The 20,261-nt window shown below is 50.8% G+C and overlaps 2 protein-coding genes across 2 annotated transcripts; one reads left to right on the top strand and one right to left on the bottom strand.

Annotated features, from left to right (window-relative positions):
* Positions 1-5: 5 nt before the first annotated feature.
* Positions 6-6,162, bottom strand: NOP9 (NOP9 nucleolar protein). The gene is made up of 10 exons (XM_082617936.1): positions 5,828-6,162; positions 5,170-5,613; positions 4,000-4,110; positions 3,611-3,752; positions 2,675-2,867; positions 1,898-2,038; positions 1,361-1,486; positions 959-1,195; positions 640-745; positions 6-289 (listed from the first exon to the last, which is right to left on the bottom strand). The coding sequence occupies exons 1-10, from the start codon at positions 6,072-6,074 to the stop codon at positions 132-134; spliced, it is 1,905 nt and encodes a 634-aa protein (XP_082474062.1). The 5' UTR covers positions 6,075-6,162; the 3' UTR covers positions 6-131.
* A 67-nt stretch (positions 6,163-6,229) lies between these two features.
* DHRS1 (dehydrogenase/reductase 1) lies at positions 6,230-14,255 on the top strand. The gene is made up of 9 exons (XM_082619020.1): positions 6,230-6,499; positions 6,971-7,144; positions 8,339-8,482; positions 8,625-8,704; positions 12,070-12,202; positions 12,513-12,659; positions 13,199-13,268; positions 13,598-13,678; positions 13,862-14,255. Exons 2-9 carry the CDS (start codon positions 6,995-6,997, stop codon positions 13,996-13,998), a joined length of 942 nt encoding a protein of 313 aa, XP_082475146.1. The 5' UTR covers positions 6,230-6,499; positions 6,971-6,994; the 3' UTR covers positions 13,999-14,255.
* The last annotated feature ends 6,006 nt before the right edge of the window (positions 14,256-20,261 follow it).

The following is a 20,261-nucleotide window of genomic DNA, read 5'->3' as shown; positions in this document are numbered from 1 at the left end:
AGGTGTTTCCAATAAAAATATAAAAATGTTTATCAATAAGACTTTTGACTCCAATTTAAACTAGGAACAGGACAGGATAGATACTCCGTTTCCCCCTGCCCCATGAACACCCAGTCCCAGATCCAAAGGCCTTAGTCTTCAAGTATTGAGTTCAAGGCCCGCCTCCGCTTGGCCACCGCCCCCTGCTGCTGTTCCCAAGCCTCTCGCCGCTTCAGGAAGGTAGTCAGGGCCACGTTCCGAGCTACATGGTGGCCAAAAGGGTCCCTTATCAGCTCCTGGTTCCGCGCCCCTGCAAAGGGAACCATTCATGTTCAGTATCACCATGCAGTCACCCACCCATCCTTGAAGAGACTCTACTTGGGGTGAAGGTCCCTCCATTTTTTTTGGAACCCTGGGTCTGCCTCAGGATAGAGTTAACACCTCACTGTCCAAAGAAGAGAAGTCAGGAGGAGGGGTGGGAGCACAGGGCTGCACAGTCTGCAGAGTGGCAGGGGAGAACAGACTGCCAAGAACCCATGGCCAAGACCACCCTTTGGAACTGAAGTCCCCGCTTAATTTGGGTCCATTCCCAGCCACCCAGCTCTTTAGAGTGAGGAAAGGGAACATTTGGAAAGGTCAAAGATCGGTGCTGGTACTCACCCAGCTCAGCAGCAATTTCCTTCCGGGCCCCCAAGGCTGCCCCACTCCAGATGGCATCAAGCACACGGCTGCCGTGGCGACTACAGGCCAGAGCCACATATTGTCCCTGCATTGAGACAAGCGAGGTAGGGCCCTCTAGGGCAGTCCACACAAGTGTGTTGGGTGGGGGTGGGCATGAGGGCTGAAGTTAAGAGGCTGAGTTGAAGCAGTCTAGGAACTACATATCCTCTCTGTGACTCTGAAGCACAGTTCTGGGGGAAGCTCACATTCTCCAAATGGAGGATGGCAGAGGAATCAAAGCAGAAGCCAGAAATCTAACCTTTAGGGTCTTCAGCACCCGGCGGCACTGCTTGCGTGTCACAGAGGGGCTGGTCAGGACAGCATCAAGCACGTGGGAACCAGCAGGGCTTTGGGCCAGAGTCAGAAGCTGTGGTCCTGTCAAGGCACCCAAACTTCGAAGTATAAGACCAGAACTGGAGAAGTGCAGCAGATGCTGGAGCAGTAGAGACCCAAGGACTGTCACTTCCCCCAGGTCCCTGGCGGTGGCCATTTCTACCTGGAAGGACAGAGACAGGGAATTAGGAGGCAGCCACCAAACTGCCACCTTCACTTGGATGAAGCCAGAGATCTCACCACCCTCACCTCAGTGGTGAGGGGCTTCCTAAGCCCTGGGAGGCCTGATCCCCAGTTAGTCACAGGTTTGGCCTCTCCCCTACCTCACCTGATGCTCCGCGGGCACTGCCCCCTCCTCCTCCGCCAGTCCATAGTACACCTCATAAGTCATCAAAGTGGCAAAGAGAGGCACACAGGCCACTTGCCGGGAAGAGGGCTCTGCGCAGTGGAACGCCTAGAAAGGAAGACAAAACATGAAACTGAGAACTAACCTCAACTAATTGATCCCTAACCTCGACTTCCCAGACAGGGGAAAGCATTCAGGACAGATGAGAATGCCTAACTCCACAAGAACATAAGCTGCATGCGGACAGGATCTCATCTGCCTTGCTGTATCCACAGCCTCCATATATGTAACAGGGGCCGAATAAATATTTATTCCTTAAAACTTCTCTCTCTGTCCTGGGAGACAATTTTCATTCCAGGGCCATGAGATGGTTTTGGCTTCATTTCCCCCTGTTATCTGTGAACTCCCTGAGCACTAGACCTCTTGGGTCCACAGATACAACGACTGAAGATTAGCTAAGTCGTAGCAGGCAGAATTTGAACTGAGGGCATAAATGGGTTGCGGGTAACCACCACTCACCTCCAACAACAGCTTTAGGACCTGGGCTTGGTGGATTCCAACTCTGTGGCAGGCCCCGACCAGGGCAATGACTACCCCTGAGTGACCCTGAGCCAGCACAGCTTCCAGGGCAGGGCTTAGCTCCTCAAACACGGGGGACAGCTGAGGGGAGACATGGGTTAAAGAATCTGGCATTCTGGTAACAGTGGGCTGAGTTATTCAGAGAAATCTTCCCGCCAAAAACAACTAAAAATGCTAGATAAAACATAAAAGCATTGCCAATACCAGGACTTTGGTTTGGATGGATAAGGAAGGTCCAGAACAAAGGGGCAGTCTTAGAGGTGTGGCCTCCCATGGGGAGGGGATTATAAATGGCCATACTCTCAGGATAAGGGAGGACTAGAATTAAACCTCCCCTTCTACCCTAGATCTCAACCCATGAGATCCCAGGGAAGCATGCCTTGGCACTAAGCAGCAAAGGAAATGAGCAGCTAGGACAGCAGCTCCACTGCTCATATGGATTTGTAGCCAAGTACCCAGAGCCTGAGCCAGCCATGGAAGCTCAGGCTGAGAACCTGAATCACACCGGTCTCCTGCTGGCATTGGCACCTGAGAGAAGCCAAAGCAAATCCTTTCTGGGAAGAAGGCACCTTCACCCTAAGCTCTGGGAAGCCTCCAGGAATAACCTCTCAAGGGGAACGGCCAGCACACTGTTGAAAATACAGAAGCAGGCATACAATAAAGCAAGTCCCAATGAACAAGAACTAAAAGAAACACTCATCCAAGTTCCGGACTCACCAGCTCAGGAGTGGTGATAGCATCCAGGAAACGCTGCAAAGGGAAGTTAGCAATAGGATGTGCAGCCAGGGTCTGCAGCTGTCCTTGGAGGTGACCCTCAAAGAGGCTCTGGAGCCTTGAGGGCTCCGACACCAGCAGCACCTGCTCCAGGAGTCTGGAGCTCGTCTGATCACGCAGAAATAGCAGTAGGGGACTGGGGACAAGGAGAAGGTGATCAGGTAGTCTTCACTTCACTTCATCCAAAATAACCACATCACTGGACTTACCATGGTGACCATTTTGAAGTGTACTGAAATAGCAAATCATCACGTTGTGTGACAAACTAATACAGTGTTGTATGTCAATTATACTTCACAAACAAACAAACTTATAGGAAAAGAGGTCAGATTTGTGTTTACCAGAGGCAGGGGCCCTCGGGGTAGGGGGAATTGGCGGAAAGCGCTCAAAGGTACAAACTTCCACTTATAAGATAAATACTAAGGATGTAATGTATAACATGATAAATATAACTAACACTATTGTATGTTTTACATGAAAGTTGTTAAGAGTTCCCATCACAAGGAATAAAAAATTTTTCCTATTTCTTTAATTTTGTATGTAAATGAGATGATGGATGTTCACTAAACTTATTGTGGTAATTGTTTTGTGAGGTAAGTCAGTCAAATCATGCTGCACACCTTAAACTTACATAGTGCTATATGTCAATTACATGTCAATAAAACTGGACAAAAAAATAACACGGCTATATACATGTATTTCATATATATACCTCATATATATATATCATATATATATTTCATATATATACATATGTACACACATACATACACAGAATGAAAACCTTTGTCTTTTAAAACAAACAAACAAAATACCCATATCATGTCATTCATTTCACACAGTCCACCACCTTGGTCAATCCTGAGGCCCTGTCCATACCTGCCATCTGCTGAGGAATTGCGGCTACTCAAGTAGCCCATCACAGCATTGCAGAGGTGGGCACAAAACTGGGGCAGCTTGCGGTGTAAGATCTGTAAGGCTACTTGAAGGCAGAAGCTGGAGACCTTGTCAGTGATAAACACTGTGGGGGAGGGCAGAAATAATAAAAGCGGCTTTCCCAAAATCCAGACAACCTATAAAACCTCAGAAATCAGGCAACAAGGTTCAAGGGACTGTGGACACAAATGGTCTACATAGGGCCTTTAAAACATCAAACCAGATAAGATTTGAAAACAAGAGGGATAAGACTGATCAAAATAAGAGCCTTGTTTGATGAGAAGCACCTCCAAAAAAGAAGATCCTAGATTTCTTCTTATTTCCCTCCTTACCAGCAATGTCCTTCAGAAAGCAGGAGCTCAGGTTCTGAAGACAATTCAAGAAGGTTTCAGGGACCTTGAAATCGGTTGCCTTACATTCCCGAGATGGGGCCCTTTGTGCTTCTGAAGGAAGATCAAGAACGTATGCAGTGGTGAGATCACAAACTGCCATCCAGGAGCAAGAATAATTCCGTAGTTGAACAAGGATTCGGCTTGGAGATGCAGAACACATACAACTCAGCTGGTACAACTGAATGTCTTGTCTGATCTGGATGACTGAACTGAGACTACATTTCCGTTTTAATTTTTCTAAGAAACTTCAACCAGCTCCCCCATGGTCCACAGGAGACAGTCCAAACTCCTCAATCAGGAATTCAAGGTGTTCCAAAATCAGGCCTCACCTAAACTCACTATCTTATTTCCCAATGTTTTTCAAAATGTAGGTCCGCTGCCTATGAGTGTATTACGAAATCAATCTAGTGGGTCTCAACAAGCTTTTTTGTTTTTGGCCGCACTGCGTGGCCTGAGGGATCTTATTTCCCCAACCAGGGATCAAACCCACACCCCCTGAAGTGAAAGCACAGATTCTTAATCACTGGACCGCCAGGGAAGTCCTAAGCATTTTTTAAAATGTAACACACAAAATAAAATGAAAAAGGAGGGAACTCCCTGGCAGTCCAGTGGTTAGGGCTCCAAGCTTCCACTGCACGGGGCACAGGTTTGATGCCTGGTCGAGGAACTAAGATCCCACAAGCTGCGTGTGGCTCAGCAAAAAAAAAAAAGGGGGGGGGGAGAAAATATCAGAGTGGGTTGCATGTAGTAAGGGTATTGTTTCCTGACCTTTTGCTTGAATCCAGCATGTGTATATATACACATATGTATGTCGAGTCATGCTTAAAAAACTTTTCCATACTGTGAGTTCTAAAAAAAAGTTTGAAACGCAATGCTCAAGTGAATCATCTCTTCCACTCGCCCCCATTCTTCTAACAGCTGTTCCCTAAACACACCTATGCATCCTCACCTCTGGGCCTCTAGGCACACTAATCTTTGGCCTGCTATCCCTGACCTAATTTCTCTGCTAATTCTTCAAGGTCATGAAGAAATCTTCTGCTTATTCTCTCCTTCTGAACTTCCTAAACTCTCCTTCCCTCTGAGTCCATATCCCTTTCTTGTAATACTTACCAGGTAACTGGGAGCCACGGTGCCTGGCTCTCTCAGACTCCAGAAGAGTCCCTCCCAAAACCTGCAGCAAAGTTCTGACCATGAAGCTGCCATGTGTGTCTCCACAGTAGAAAAGAAAATCATCACACACCTCAGCGGCTAGTCCCAGGCCCAGCTCCTCCAGGGTCTCCAAAGGACCATCCTTCCCATCCTCCTCCTCCTCCTCCTCTGCAGGGCTCCCTAACAATCGAGGCAGCTGCAGCAAAGCACTCTGCAATACATGGACCCCACATCGATGACAGGCCACAAAGCGCAAGTTGGGCCGCAGAGCAGCCCATACTCGACACAGCGGTTTCAGGGGACTGAACCCCAACAGTTCCTGCAGCATCTCACTACCAGCCCTGTTTGTGGCCAAGGCTAGGGCCTGAGCCTCCACTTCTTTCAAAACATTGTGCACCATCAGTTCTGGAAAAACAAGAAAAGACATATATTAAAGAGAATGAGAGGAGGCTAAGGTTATGTTCCATCACTTAACCAAGGGGTGGGGAGGGAGGAAGGGGATATAGGAGATGAAACTAAGTCCTCACACCCTGGGGACCCACAAAAATGTCCTTACCGGTCCTGGATTTTACGCCCAACTAAGTGCCTCCCTTGATCCCACCCCAAAGTTGCTACCTACCTCGTTCTTCTCCCGTCTCGGAGACCTCTTTCAGCGCGGATAGCGCCCGGCGGAAATACCCCAGAGCTTCTGGGCTCAGGTGAGGGTGCGCATCCGGAGCCGGCTCTGAGCGCCCATCCGGAGGCGGGCAGGGTTGTCGCTGGCGCCCTGGTGGGGGACGCCCCGAGCCCTTGGCTCCGCGCCCTCTTTTGCCGCCAGCTGGGAACCGGCGCCCCGCCTGGTGGGGGGAGCGCGGACCCAGCCCCATGAGTGCTTCGGAGCCTCTCCGTCCGCAAAAACTTCCTTAGCCGCAGGGAGAACCACACGCACTCGCGTGCGGGCCGGGGCCGGGCAGAGTTTAGTCACGCCCGCGCGCTCAGGGCGCAGCATTTACGTCATAGCCCCGCGACTGCCGCTCCGGGGTGGGCGTGGCTGAGTCTCAGGATCTCCCAGCTCTCGCTTGCCAGTCCTGACCCCACCGGTAGTTGCCCCAGACCCGCGGGGTACTCTTTGATCCTCCCCTCCGCGTCGCCAGCGGAAACTGGGTCAGAACGCGGACTTCCACCCCAGCCTCGTACTCTGACCCCGTCGTTGTCACCTTGTCCCGCTCCCGTGGCTAGAATTAAAGTCCTCGACTTCGAGAACTTTGCGAGCGAGGCGGCGCGCGAACTCCAGCAGCAGCACAGGTGGCAGGTAAGGGGCGCGAGCTCCCTCCACTTCGGGCTCGGGGTCCCTTGGCCTCGCCCCCACCCCCGACCCGGAAGTCTCAACTCCGGACCAACGGCCAGAGCTCCAGAGAGCTCAGGACTCCGCGTGGACACGCTGGGAGGGACCGCCCACTACAGTCCCCCATCCAGTCAACCCCCCTCAGAAAGTCTCAGTAGGTGGCCCTCCTGGACAGCCCCACTTCTTCACTCCTTGGCCTCCCAAAAGGGACAACCAGCCATGTTCTGGGGCCTGCACTAGTTATCCCCCTTATTCACTCCTTGGCCTCCCAAAAGTGACAACCAGCCTTGTCCTGGGCCCTGCACTGGTTATCCCCCTCTGAAACTTCTCTCCCATCAAAGGATCTCAACCTTGGCTCCCCTTCCTATCACTGTCAAGGTCCCCCCTCTGCATATACAGTCTGCAGGCTTCCCTCAGAGCAAGCCCTTGCTTCCACAGATTTAACCCCTTCGCTCGTGAGTCATGCCAGCTCCCATGAAGGGCCAAGTGTGCGTGGTTACTGGTGCTTCCAGGGGTATTGGCCGGGGCATCGCTTTGCAGCTCTGCCAAGCAGGTGCCACAGTTTACATCACTGGCCGCAATCTGGACACGCTGCAGGCCACTGCTCAGGAGGTGAGTGCTTCTTCTGGGATTCCAGGGGCAGAAACCACCTCAGGGAGCCTTTCCCATTAACCACTCCTCTTAATCCCTTACCTGAAACCAAAATATTCCTCAGTAAACATGAACATTTTTACTCAAAGTGGGATAAGTAAACCCCATAAGTAATTTCAGATCAGGTCATATTTTGCCACCAAGTGAATTTTATGAAGAAACTTGCTGTTTGAGACCTTCAGGGATTTTGGAGTTGCATCTTAAGAGTTGTGGACCTGTGCTTTTTCTCTGTTTTTGTTAAGACTTTATTGACTTGTACATTTTCACTTGACTTTTCTACTGAATTTCAGTTAAATAAATACTGGGGTGTGTTTGATATGCTAGGCACTGGGTGAAGCACTGGGGTTACCAAGATTAGTAAGACATAACTTCTGCTTTTAAAAGAGAGTCCAGCAGGAAGTCTAAGGCAGAAACGGATCATTTCAATGTAATGTGAATATAGTAAGTGATAAAAGTAATTAATATGAATATGGTAAGTGCTAAGTGTGCCCAGAATGCACTGGGAATATGGGTGAGCAGTTAGGCAGGGAGGTCAGAGGGTGGGACCCAGAGCATGGCTCTGGAGAATATGATGATTGTTCTTGAATAAGGTATTCTTTTTCTGAAGTTGGAGGATGGGGGCACATTTGTAGAGGGTGAGGCAGAACAGGAAGTAGAGATAGTTCATGTCTGAGAGCTTAGATTTCTCGTTTACCAGGCAGAAGTGTTGGTGGAGTGAGGGTAAGAGGGCTGTGAATTTAAGTTGAGATTCCACATGAGTGGTGAAGAGTGGGAGCTAAGGGCACACGAAATGGAAATGACCAATAATGAGGAAAAAGATAGATACACATTTCTCAAGAGCAGCCTCCAAGCCTTATTTGTCCCTCACCCTCCACATGCAGAGTACAATGCCTTGCACATGGTAGGCCTCAGTAAATGTCTATAGATTTTAAACCTGGGATCCCCATCCACCTTACTCTACAATGACAGGACCTAGCATTCCTGAAACTCCTCAAACAGGCACCAGAGGGCAGTATTCCCCACCATGTTCCCTCAGCTGCTGGCTGTGAGTCCTATGATTGCCTTCTCAGCTCCGACGCTGGGAGTTGAGGGGAGTTGTGTTATGTCTCATACTATGTTCGACGGGAAGCTCATATCCTCTCTAACCCTCTCCAGGCACAATCCCGAGGGGGCCGGTGTGTGCCCGTGGTGTGTGATTCAAGCCAGGAGAGTGAAGTGCGAAGCCTGTTTGAGCAGGTGGATCGAGAACAGCAGGGGCGTCTGGATGTGCTGGTCAACAACGCCTATGCTGGGGTCCAGGTGCTCTTTGAACTTTGACCCCAGCTCCACACTCCTGACCTTTCCCTCTGACCTGAGTCCTCATCCCCACCGTTATCCCTTCCATTATCCAGCCCCTTCCTGCCTTCAAAGCATCCTATTCACCACTCTCCCTGTCTTCCAGGCGATCCTGAACAACACTAAAAAGGCATTCTGGGAAAGCCCCGCCTCCATCTGGGATGATATCAACAACGTCGGACTCAGGTAGGTGCCTCCCCTGCCACCCCGCTAAGGGCCTGGGCTCCCCTCACTCACTCAACCAAGCTGAGGGCCCAGACGTTCTCCCACGTGCCCTCTCCTTTTCCCTCTGACCTTGTTTCTTTCTTCTCCCTTCTGTCCCATTTGTCCACTAACCTCTAAAGAAGTTTAATCCAGGTGAATCTGTACCTAAGAATGTCAACTTTTGCCTTGTTTCTGTCAGTAATTTTCATCTGAATTTGCCCTTGCCCTCCCTCCTGCCTCATTTTCTGCCCATCTAAATGCATGACCCAGAAGGGAGCCTCTTTCCCTCAGAAAAGCATGCCACCTGTAGTCAGTATTTCCGAAGATGGCTAGGGGAAGAAATTGTTTTGTTTTGGATCAGAAGAAGGTCAGTAAGGAAGAGTGAGTGCCAGCTCTCTTAGCCTTTCCCTCCTCACTCCAGACCCACAGGCAAGGGTACTCCCAAGTCCAAGTTGGGAGGGCAGGGGTGTCATGGGGTTACACATACATCTGGCAAAGGAGTGAGATGAAACACTGCGTTTAGAGTTCACCCAGCATGACATACATCAGTTAGGTCTGTGTTTATTGTTGGAAAGAGGGTACCCTCTCAGAAACTACACTGCATGGGTGTGATCAGCCACCTGTGGGAGTCACCAAGAGATTATATGCAAATCTACTTCTAAAGCGTCTAAGGACACTCACGGCTTCTAGTGGCAACCCCAGGGAAGCAGGATTAGAATCCACTTGTCATTTCCCAAGTGAAATAAACGTTGTGAGGACAGAGGGGGATGGTCAGCCAACAATCAAGAAAAGAAAACCTGGACTTCCCTGGTGGTCCAGTGGTTAAGACTCCACCCTTCCACTGCAGGGGGCGTGGGTTCAATCCCTGGTTGGGGAACTAAGATCCCGCGTGCTGCATGGCGTGGCCAAAAAAAAAAAAGAAAGAAAGAAAAGAAAACCCAAAGAGCTAGAAATTGGCAACACCCATATCCTTAGCCCTCCAAAGAGGAGGGCCTTCCACACTCTCATCTCCTGCTGGTCAGGGTTTTGAGCCTGTGAAACAAAGGCCTGGACCCCAGCCCTGGAGCCCTGATGAATTCTCCAAGGTGAAGGTCACTCTGTGAGCCTCCTGGAAGTGCACCAACACCTCCTTTCACCTCCCACACACACATTCACACTTACTGTGCCTTTCCTCTGCATTGCCTGAGGCCGGGCTTCCTTTTGATACCATACTCTACTTGTTTTCATTTGGAGGGTCCTGTTTCCCATGCGAAAGAACTTTCTTTCTGATTACCAAGTATGTGTGTGTTATTTTTTTAAAAATATACTGTGAAGACCAGTACAATCTTATTCCCCTAGTCACCACCGCTTCCTCTTTTGCCTGAGATATAGCTACTGTTAATAGCCTAGTATATATTCTACCATTCATTTAAATATTCCACTAGGAAGAGATACCATAATTTATTTATCTAAGCCTTATTTGTTGCAACAGTGGAAAAAAATTAGGTCAAAATATATGACTTCTTAAAGATTTTAATAAGCATTATCAAACTGTCCTCTAAAAAGACCCCACCAATTTATAATCTCACAACAGTGAAGGAGGATATCTGTTTCCCCATGTCCTCAATCATACTAGACAATATCAGGCCACGAGGTCAGGCAAGTTTCGCCATTCTAATAGGCCAAAGATATCTGAAGGTGTTTTTTAATTTACACTTCTCTATTATTTGTGAAGTTGAGCTTTTTTTTCACTTTTTATTGGTTCTTGATTCTTTTGTGAGATGTGTTACTAAGTTATTCTTTTCACATCAATTTATAAGAGATCTTTGTACAAGATCTTTAGATTCCTTTGATGTGTGTTTTACAAGTATCTTTCTCAATTTATTACTCATTGTTTGCATGTATGCTCTCCTCAGCTATGTATACTTAATTGTGTACACATATATGTATTTGTACATCTTTCTGTCTATATATATGTTTTACTGTTAAGAAGTCACATTTCTATCTAGGTGTGATACTGAAACAAGTTTTCCCTACCTCAAGTTTATGAACACATTGTCATGCTTTCTTTTAGTGCTTTTGTGCACTCATTTTTTTATATTCAAATATTTTGGGAATGCATTTTAAAACAATAAATGAGGTAGAGAACCAATCCCACCCACTAAATAACTGACCAGTTGTTCCAAATCCATTTATTGTGTGGTCCATCTCGCCCCGTTGGTTTGAAATGTTCTGTTTGTAATTCGCTGAATTCTCCTTTACACTTGGATTAATTATTGAGTATTTTTTTTCATTGACTTACTTACGTATTGTTATGCCAGTCCTGCATTTTTTTTTTTTTTTTTTTGCGGTTTGCGGGCCTCTCGCTGTTGTGGCCTCTCCCGTTGCGGAGCACAGACTCCGGACATGCAGGCTCAGCGGCCATGGCTTACGGGCCTAGTTGCTCTGCAGCATGTGGGATCTTCCCAGACTGGGGCATGAACCCGTGTCCCCTGCATTGGCAGGCGGACTCTCAACCACTGCGCCACCAGGGAAGCCCTGCATTTTTTTAACTACTATGTCATTGTACATTTTAACGCAGGTTGGCTGGGTGAGGGGAGCATATCCCCCTCACCCACACGATATTACTCTTCCTTTTTCAGAATTTTCCTGGCTATTCTTACACATTTATTCTCATTGAGCTTTAGATTGTTTTGTTGATTTCTCCAGAAGTCTTATTGAGATATAACTCAAATTGACTGAATCTGTGGATTAGTTTAAGTAGAACTGATGTTTTACATGTTGATTCTTCTAAACAAATTATGTCTGTACTTGTTCTTTTATATTAAGCAGAACTTTATAGTTTTTCCTTGTAGATCCTATACATTTATTATGTTTTATCCCCTGAGCTATTTTAGCTTTGTTATTGCTGTCGTGACAGAGTGCTTTTCTTCCATTATAGTCTTCTAAAGATTGCCATTTCTTTTCTTTTTTTTTTTTTTTTTTTTTTTTTTTGCGGTACGCGGGCCTCTCACTGTTGTGGCCTCTCCCGTTGCGAAGCACAGACTCTGGACGCGCAGGCTCAGCAGCCATGGCTCACGGGCCCAGCCGCTCCGCAGCATGTGGGAACTTCCCGGACTGGGGCACGAACCCATGTCCCCTGCATCAGCAGGTGGACTCTCAACCACTGCGCCACCAGGGAAGCCCAAGATTGCTGTTTCTTAACCTTCGGTGGTTAATATTACCCGTGTCCCTCTCAGAATGTGGCCTCAAGCCCTTGATTTACCAGGTTTGCAGCCTTCTCCTGGATCAGAAGCCATTAGGGGGCAGAAGAAACTTCCCGAGACAGCCCTGAACGTGGTTCGTTCCTTCTTTGCCCCACCTTCTAGAGGCCACTACTTGTGCTCTGTGTATGGGGCACGGCTGATGGTACCAGCTGGCCGGGGGCTCATCGTGGTCATCTCCTCCATTGGTGGACTGCAGTATATCTTCAACGTCCCCTATGGCGTGGGCAAAGCTGCGGTGAGGACCCACTGGCACAGGGGTTGGGGACAGTCGTGGTACCCATAGCTCAGGAGAGACAGTCCCCGGTAGTAAGAGTGGTGAGGCTGACTGACCCTCACCTCTTCCTCTGCCCCTGCATGGATGGTTCCTTTGCCTGGGCTCCTCTCAGCTGGCCAGCCTAGGCAGTGCACTGGGGAAGGTGGACAGCTGAGACAGGGCTCCTGGGAAGGCCAGGGGGTTGGGGCATCCTCGGTGGAAGCAGGGAAGGCAGGGGGGAGGTGACGTGACCAGGTGCCCTGGCTCCACCTGGCCTTCTGTCCCTCTGCAGTGCGACAGGCTGGCTGCTGACTGTGCCCGGGAGCTGAGGCGCCACGGGGTCAGCTACGTGTCGCTTTGGCCAGGGTTGGTGCAGACAGAACTGCTGAAGGAGCACATGATGAAGGAGGAGAACACTGCTGATCCCCTTGTTGAGCAGGTTGGCAAGGGGAGGGCGAGGGTGGCAGAAAATGTGGGGATCAGCCACTCCATCCCCAACCGCAAGACAGTAACAACAGAGTAAATACCCAGGTGCTTGTCGCGGCAGGCGCAGGGCTGAGCACTGACACATGTTATGTCCTTTTCTCCTGTAAGGGAGACGGTGTCTCCATTTCACAGACGGGGAAACTGAAACTCAGGGCGGCTAAGAAACTTGCTCAAGGCCACATGTGCCATAAGTGGAAAGATTATCCAGCTCCAAAGCCCATGCCCTTGACCTCTGCTCTGAACTAATCTAGAAGGCCCAGACATAATTGGCAACGCCACATCCTTCCACTTAGGAAAGGCAGTGGGTCCTGGTACTGAGGTACAGGACTCACTGGATGTGGGGAGGAATTATTCCCATACCTTCTGAGATGCTGAGTCCCGCAGGTGCAGTGATGAGGGCCTCTGTCTCCTGGACAGAAGCTGAAAGCAGGGAAGGGACTTGGGCAGTGCTCTTGGAAATTAACCCTTCACTTCTCCACCCCTGTGTTTCAGTTCAAATTTCGTTTCTCATCTGCGGAGACCACAGAAATGAGTGGCAAATGTGTGGTGGCCTTGGCAACAGGTGAAGAGGTTGGGGGCAGCTGGTAGCAGGAGAGGGCCTGGAGGATCTGCAGGGTGGTGGCAGCCAGTTCAGGGTCCCAAGCCAGGAATACGCCCTTCTTTTCTCTGGCGTCTGGAGCCCCAAAGGGTCTGATGCCCAGTTTGAGGTGTGGGAGCCTCAGGAACTGGATCCTGGGAGACATGGCCAAGAGCCAGAGGCCCAGGAACCTTCCTAGAAACAGAAACAAGTCTGGGTCCCTAAGCCTGTCTCAGTAGTGCCCTGTGCCATTGGGCCCAAGCCTTGTCACCCTGGGCCACACCCGGGTGTCTCAGCTGTCTGTGTGCCCACAGACCCCAATATCCTGAGCCTAAGCGGGAAGGTACTGCCATCCTGTGACCTGGCGCGGCGCTACGGCCTGCAGGACGTTGATGGTAAGAGCTCTGGCCCAGCAGCCAGCCTGGACCTCTCTTCCTTCTGTTCCCGGCTCACCCCTTCTCCCACTCTCTCTCCCTGTTCCTTCCTCCCTCACCTTCCATTCAGTCTCCTCAGCCGGGGTGGGGGTGTCTGAGGAGTGGGAAGCAAGGGTCTAATCCTTCTTTTCCTGTGGTCCGCAGGCCGCCCCGTCCAGGACTATTTGTCTTTGAGCTCCGCTCTCTCCCATGTCTCCAGCCTGGGCTGGCTGGCCTCCTACTTGCCTGGCTTCCTCCGAGTGCCCAAGTGGGTTATGACCCTCTATGCTAGCAAGTTCTAACCCTCCTGGCCCGACACAGTTCTGCTTCCCTTTGGGCTGAGTGGTTGGCCTATCTCAGTGGAACAAGGCCGCCTTTCCCGCCCACCTGCTGCATACCCTTGATCTGAAGAGAAGGCCTCTGCCGTGTGCCCTGGTTGAGCCCTAGGGGCCTTTATTGGTCCTTCTTCAGGTCTTCCTTGCCCCTGCATTTTACTTTTTGCCTTAATATTGAAAAATGTTCTGGGGGCTAATAAAGGTCTCGTTTCTCCCTCAGCTTATTTTCAAGTGCTGATTCTATGCTCAGGAAAGTATTAAGTACTTGAGAGAAAGACCTAATGGTATGCAAAATGTGTAGGTTCTCAAGGATCTCTATCCCCAGCACAAGCCCCTTTACTCCACATCTGTTCCTCCTCTTCCCTGTAGAGCTGCCTATCTCAGGAGCACCTGCCCTTTGGCTCCCATGCCCCAGCTGGGGAGCAGAGTCCCTCCACAGCCAGAAGCAGGCACATCCCAGTCCCTCACTGCTTTCCCACCCCCTCATTCCGCCATCTCTTCAGGGATGCCTGCTGCCTTCTAGCTGGGCCTGATCCCTGGTTGAGGCCCAATCCAGGAACAGCAGACTCCTTGGTGTTTACAATTTCCTGGAATTTGGGAGGAAAGTATTATCCAGATCCAAGTGAGAGGCAGAAGAGTCGTTGATGGCACCGACACACTCACATCCTCCCTCCTGGAATGGCGCCACATGAACTGCTTTCTGAAGAACTGACTGCAAGAACCCTTTAGGGCTGCCTTTCCTGCTTGGGGCAGGGGACTCTGTCCCAGCCCGAGGCAAGGCAACAGGGTGTGTATTCCAAAGAGGAGCTGAGGGCCACTCTGAGGGTGCCTTCCCACCAGCAGCCTCGATGGCCATCAAGGTAACTGGATGGCTGCTGTAAATCAGAGTGGCATAGATACTTTCTAATCTTCAAAAAAGGCAGGGTGAGAGCTGAGGCTTCCCAAGGCTCCCCATAGAGTCTGCAGAAGCTGTGATCTTCCTGTGGCTTTTGGGGGGCCGCCCCCCGGTTACTATTCCAGTGGGTGCTGGGGTGGCTCACTGGCTGGTGAGAGCTGGTTGTGTGCATCTCTTCCAACCCTGCAGTCAGTGACTTGACAGCGGTTGCTTGAATTCAGCTATGGTGCTAGTATGTAGGGCACAGGAGTCCACAGCTGCTGCTGCCAATCAGGGCATTTTTTAAGAGAGAGCCAGCTTCTCAGCGTGTGACTAGAACTGCGTACTTAAATTCCACCATTTGCACAGGCACCCCATTCAGATCGCAGTGATCAGATTTCCTCACCACCCACTCACCACCCTAAATTCCCCTAAGATTAGTGAGGGGCAGCAGCAGTTGCCTATATGCTTTAAGAAGAAGGACAAGCACCTCAGGATCTCCTCCAGCCTTCCATACCCATCTTTAAAAACCATCATTGGGGGCTTCCCTGGTGGTGCAGTGGTTGGGAGTCTGCCTGCTAATGCAGGGGACACGGGTTCGAGCCCTGGTCTGGGAGGATCCCACGTGCCGTGGAGCGGCTGGGCCCGTGAGCCACAACTGCTGAGCCTGCGCGTCTGGAGCCTGTGCTCCACAACAAGAGAGGCCACGACAGTGAGAGGCCGGCGTACCGAGATGAAGAGTGGCCCCCGCTTGCCACAACTAGAGAAAGCCCTTGAACAGAAACGAAGACCCAACATAGCCAAAAATAAATAAATAAATAAATTAAAAAAAAAAAAAAAAAAACCATCATTGGAACAGATCCTTTCGTGAGGGCCTTGTTCCCTAAACGCCACAAGGTATCGTGGGAAGAACATGGGCTTCAAAGTCATACAAATCTGTGCACAAATCCTAATTTCACCACTTTGGAAAGTAAGTGAAATAACACATATGCACCAAGCAATATGTAGCCACTAAAGTTGTCAATTCTTCCTCTTAACAAACATTTAAGAGTATGCTGTGCACCAGGCACCATTCTTGGCTTTGGGAGAGCAGAGAACAAGACAGACCAGGCTCCAACCCACAGAGGACTTTCCTTCAGCCCTGGAAGACCTTAGAAGTCAGCTAGACCTTCGACTTACCTTAGGAAGTGAGTGAACTGGGTCCCCAAGAGTCTACACTAACGCAGAGTTCAGCCTCAGTCCTGGTTATCTCAAGAAGCCGGAGGGAGCCATGTTCTTTAAAAGACACCACACTGCCTCCCTCCAACAAGACTTAATTAATCTTAGAAACATAAACAGTGGAGTAGAGCTCTGAGAGACTGAAACATGGACAGTGAGTGTTGATAGGAGGCAGAAGAGATTCAAGATCTGAGAAACCCAATAGCAGAGAGTCTTGGGACATTTGGGGGATTAGTATTCATTCAGAAAATATTTATTTGACACCTGCATTCTGCCCCGCACCACACTAGGCACCAGGGAAGACTAGTTCAATTTGGTGAGATGGGTGCTATAGTAAGTTTATACAGTACCCTGACAGTACAGGAGGGAGCAACTGGCTCCATTAGGAGAGTGAAGGAAGTGATACTGACCAGAGACTTAAAGAATGGGAAGAGAGGGGCTTCCCTGGTGGCGCAGTGGTTGAGAGTTCGCCTGCCGATGCCGGGGACACGGGTTCGTGCCCCGGTCCGGGAAGATCCCACGTGCCGCGGAGCGGCTGGGGCCGTGAGCCATGGCCGCTGAGCCTGCGCGTCTGGAGCCTGCGCGTCTGGAGCCTGTGCTCCGTAACGGGAGAGACCACAACAGTGAGAGGCCCGCGTACCGCTAAAAAAAAAAAAAAAAAATGGGAAGAGAGAAGGTGGGAGGGGGAGTCGTTTTTTCTAACTAAAAAAAAAAAAAGACAGGTACTGAGACACAAAATGGTGCAGGACAGCTAGAAGTTGGTATGACGTAAGTGTAGATGTGGTATGGGATAAGTTTCCAGGGAGAAAGGAGATGAGTAAAGACCAGTGATTAATATTTAAATTGTGGGCAGTAGGTTTCCACCCGAGTGATTCATCTTAGACGCTGAGTGACTATTAAGGAAGTGCTCCCAGGGGAGCTGGGTGGAGGGAGAGAAGCCAAGCAAGAGCTCCAGTTCAGCTGTGGAGGGTGGCTTCCCTCAGAGCCCAGGGGAAAGCACTGGAGTGTAAGGCCTCAGGGTAGCCGTGCCTGGGACAAGGGAGCCAGGCTTTCATTCCCCACCACCACCACTGAGCAGTCACCAGTCACACTTTGGCCCAGGTGGGCCCAGGCAGGGCAAAGCAGCTCCAGGAGGTCAAGGGCAGCCTTCCAAGAGGAGCTGCAGGTGTTGACCTTGAAAACACATTGAAGGGGGTGTCATGCACAAAAATGGAAAAGGGCATCCGAGGGTATCTGGGCAGAGCACTAACACTGTGAGCTACAGGAAGGTTTAAGCAAGAGAGGAGTATGCACTGATTTGTATTTGAGGAAGCTCACTGGGGCTGAGGTGTGGGGAGGATGGACCAGAGGGAGGACAGGCAGGCATCAGAAGAGCTGCCCAGACGCTGGCCAATATCCCGGGATGTGATGGCAGCGGAGGTGTGGGCTGAGGAGAGATTGTAGGAGGCACAGTCAATAGACAGGACCTGTAGGAAGGGAGGTGGGGCTGGTGCAGGACTGCCGTGCTGTTACCGCTGGCATGGGGGCCATGAAAGCAGCATCAGGCACAGAGAAAGAAAGAATGTGCCGGAGTTGTGAAGGAAATCAGCCATGGTGAGACACAGGGGCTGGCTGAGATACAGCCCCTACCCCTACCAGAGCAAATCTAGGGACTTGGTCGGTCCCCAGAAGATGCTTAATCCCCTAAGGGAGCCCAGGGAAGGATGGAGAAGAGATTTTTGATTAGCATTTTAAAATTTACATTTCTAAAAGGTGACACTCACATGGGTCAGAATCCAAAAGGTATATAAAGGTGTACAGTGAGAAGTCTCCCCTCCTATCCCTGCTTACTAATGCCCAGTCCCAACCCAGAGGCAGCCAGCAGAACCATATTCTTGGGTAGCCATAGGGAAAGCCCACGCCTGTACAAGCAAAGAGCTAAGCATATTTCAGAGAAGAGATTTGACTGCGTGCAAATCTTGGCCTCTCTTTCTCCAGCTAAGGGGTTGTATTTTCCAGTCTCTGAGGCCTATTCTGGCCCTTGTGTTCTACACTTCTAAGCAAGGAGCAGCCCTGGCCCAGAGGCCCCACCCCTTCTCATGTTGTTACGCAGGTGCTCCCATTACCCAAAACTTCCCTACCCCGCCAGCAGGGAGGGTAAGAGAAAGAGCAACTGAGGGCCTAAAGAATGGAGAAAAATGGCTGCAGAGAAGCAGTGGCGGTGCCAAGGAGCCCAGCCTCATCAGCCTGACCAGCCCTGGCCTCCTCAGAAGCGGACCCACACTGCATCTGTGAGATGCACGTCACACCTGAAGTGGATTCCTCTTCCTAGGGCAACTGCCCAAGGGTTAAGCGTGCCAAAGTGAGGCCAACCGTGGAGCTTCTGTTCCCAAGGAGTCCCCAGGGATGTAGCTCTGACCAATTGGCTGACGCAAAACAAGCTGATGGAAGCAGGCCTGAACCATGGCATCTCAGATGCCAGCTCCCGGGACGAGTCACGGAGGAGGACTTCCCATTGGCTCCTGAAGGTCCCTTTGGGTGATGTGAGTGACAATGGCGTGAGGATTCAGGCATGGGGAAAGAAGAGCACACACAAGGCCCCAGAGGAGCCCAGCCCAATAGACAAATCAAGATGAGATGGTCGGGCCCAGACCCACCCTTTTTCCCTCCTCCTCCTGGCTCCTACCCACCCATGGCCCCCACTGTCTTGCATGTTGCATGAGGTCCCTTCAGCTCCTGGTCTCCCTGTCCCTGGGGAGGTCCCCCGCCATGACCTCAGAAGTTGCTTCGCTGCAGCCGGTCCCCCATCCCATCTGGTCCCTGGTCCTCACCCCCTAGGTTGGTCCACACCTCCACACAACCCCTCCTCCCCGGACCTTCGGCCTGTGTCCTCTCCGGCCTCCCATCCTTCCGCTGCTCCTCCTAGCCCGTCGGGGCCCCTCACCTGCCCTTCCCCCTGGGCCCTCCACACAATCTTCTCCCTTCCCTTCCACCTCCCAGTCAGCTGGCTTTTGTTGCAGCCTCCTCCTTGCCCAGCCCTGGGCAGGGAGAGGCAGATGGGCACAGGCAAGCTTTATAAGACAAAGGTCTGGCTCTCAAAGTGCTTTCAGTTATCATCGTGAAACAATTAGACAGCCATAATGAGACCCAGGGTGGGGACTCAAAGGGACGGGAGGGGTGGGCAGCCAGGCTGCTCCCTGGACCACAGACAACTCTTGTTTCCTTCAGGTTTCACCTTCCTGGGGGTATTAGAACATCCTTACCCCTGCCTTTCTCTGCAAAACCTCACCTCTGCCTCAGTTCCTGCCTCCAGCAACCAAAGGCATCCTTGCCCATCTCGATCTGTCCTGATTCCCTCTGGGACAGTCACCTTGGCCAGCTCTCCTACACACACACCTTTCTTGGGTGCCCCCGCCCAGGGATCATCCACAGAGCTTTATTACCTCCTGTTTAACCAGGCTGGCCTGGCTCATGTTGAGCTGCAGAGGCAGGTCTGAGCAGGGCCTAAGGATGGGCACAGGCGGGACCTTCTCTGGGTGGATGGATGCCACTGCCCTCTGCACAGAGGCACCTGCACCTCTGGGCCAGGGCTGCTCCTTGCTTAGAAGTGTAGAACACAAAGGCCAGAATAGGCCTCAGAGACTGGAAAATACAACCCCTCAGAAGTGGGCCAGCTCCCACCAGGGCCCAGTGCAGGCTCGCTGGGAACAAGGTCAAGGGGTCACAGGGCCTGCCTGGCAACCTGTGTGCCAGAAGAGGAGAGGACCTGGAATCTGGCTGTGCTTAACTTGATAATGCGGGAATCTGGGAAAGAAAAGGACCCTACCTTAAGCCCTTGAAATGGAGGAGCCTGCGAGGAATGCTGGGAAAGAGGCAGAGGGATGAAGTGGGGTCAGCTTTGCGCCATTTCTGTTACAAGTATGAACATATATCCTCCCATCCTCGACAGGCAGGTCTTGGTTCCCCCTTCCTTGGAGAGGTGGTTCCAGAAGAAACAGGCAAAGCTGGAACTCCACGAACAGATACTGCTCCAGCAGCCCTGGAGGGGCTGGTGCAAGAGAAGGAAAGGCAACTGGGCTCCCGGCTTTCGCTGTCACTCTAACACAGCTGAGCCGGCCAGAGACTCGAGGCGCTGTAGGGGCTGAGAGAATTCGTGTTT

This window comes from Mesoplodon mirus, assembly GCF_964341445.2.
Source record: "Mesoplodon mirus genome assembly, chromosome: 4".
In the NCBI taxonomy this organism is placed as follows: Eukaryota; Metazoa; Chordata; class Mammalia; order Artiodactyla; family Ziphiidae; genus Mesoplodon; species Mesoplodon mirus.
The sequence above is the reverse complement of the archived record's forward strand: the minus strand, read 5'-3'. Positions and strand labels throughout refer to the sequence as shown.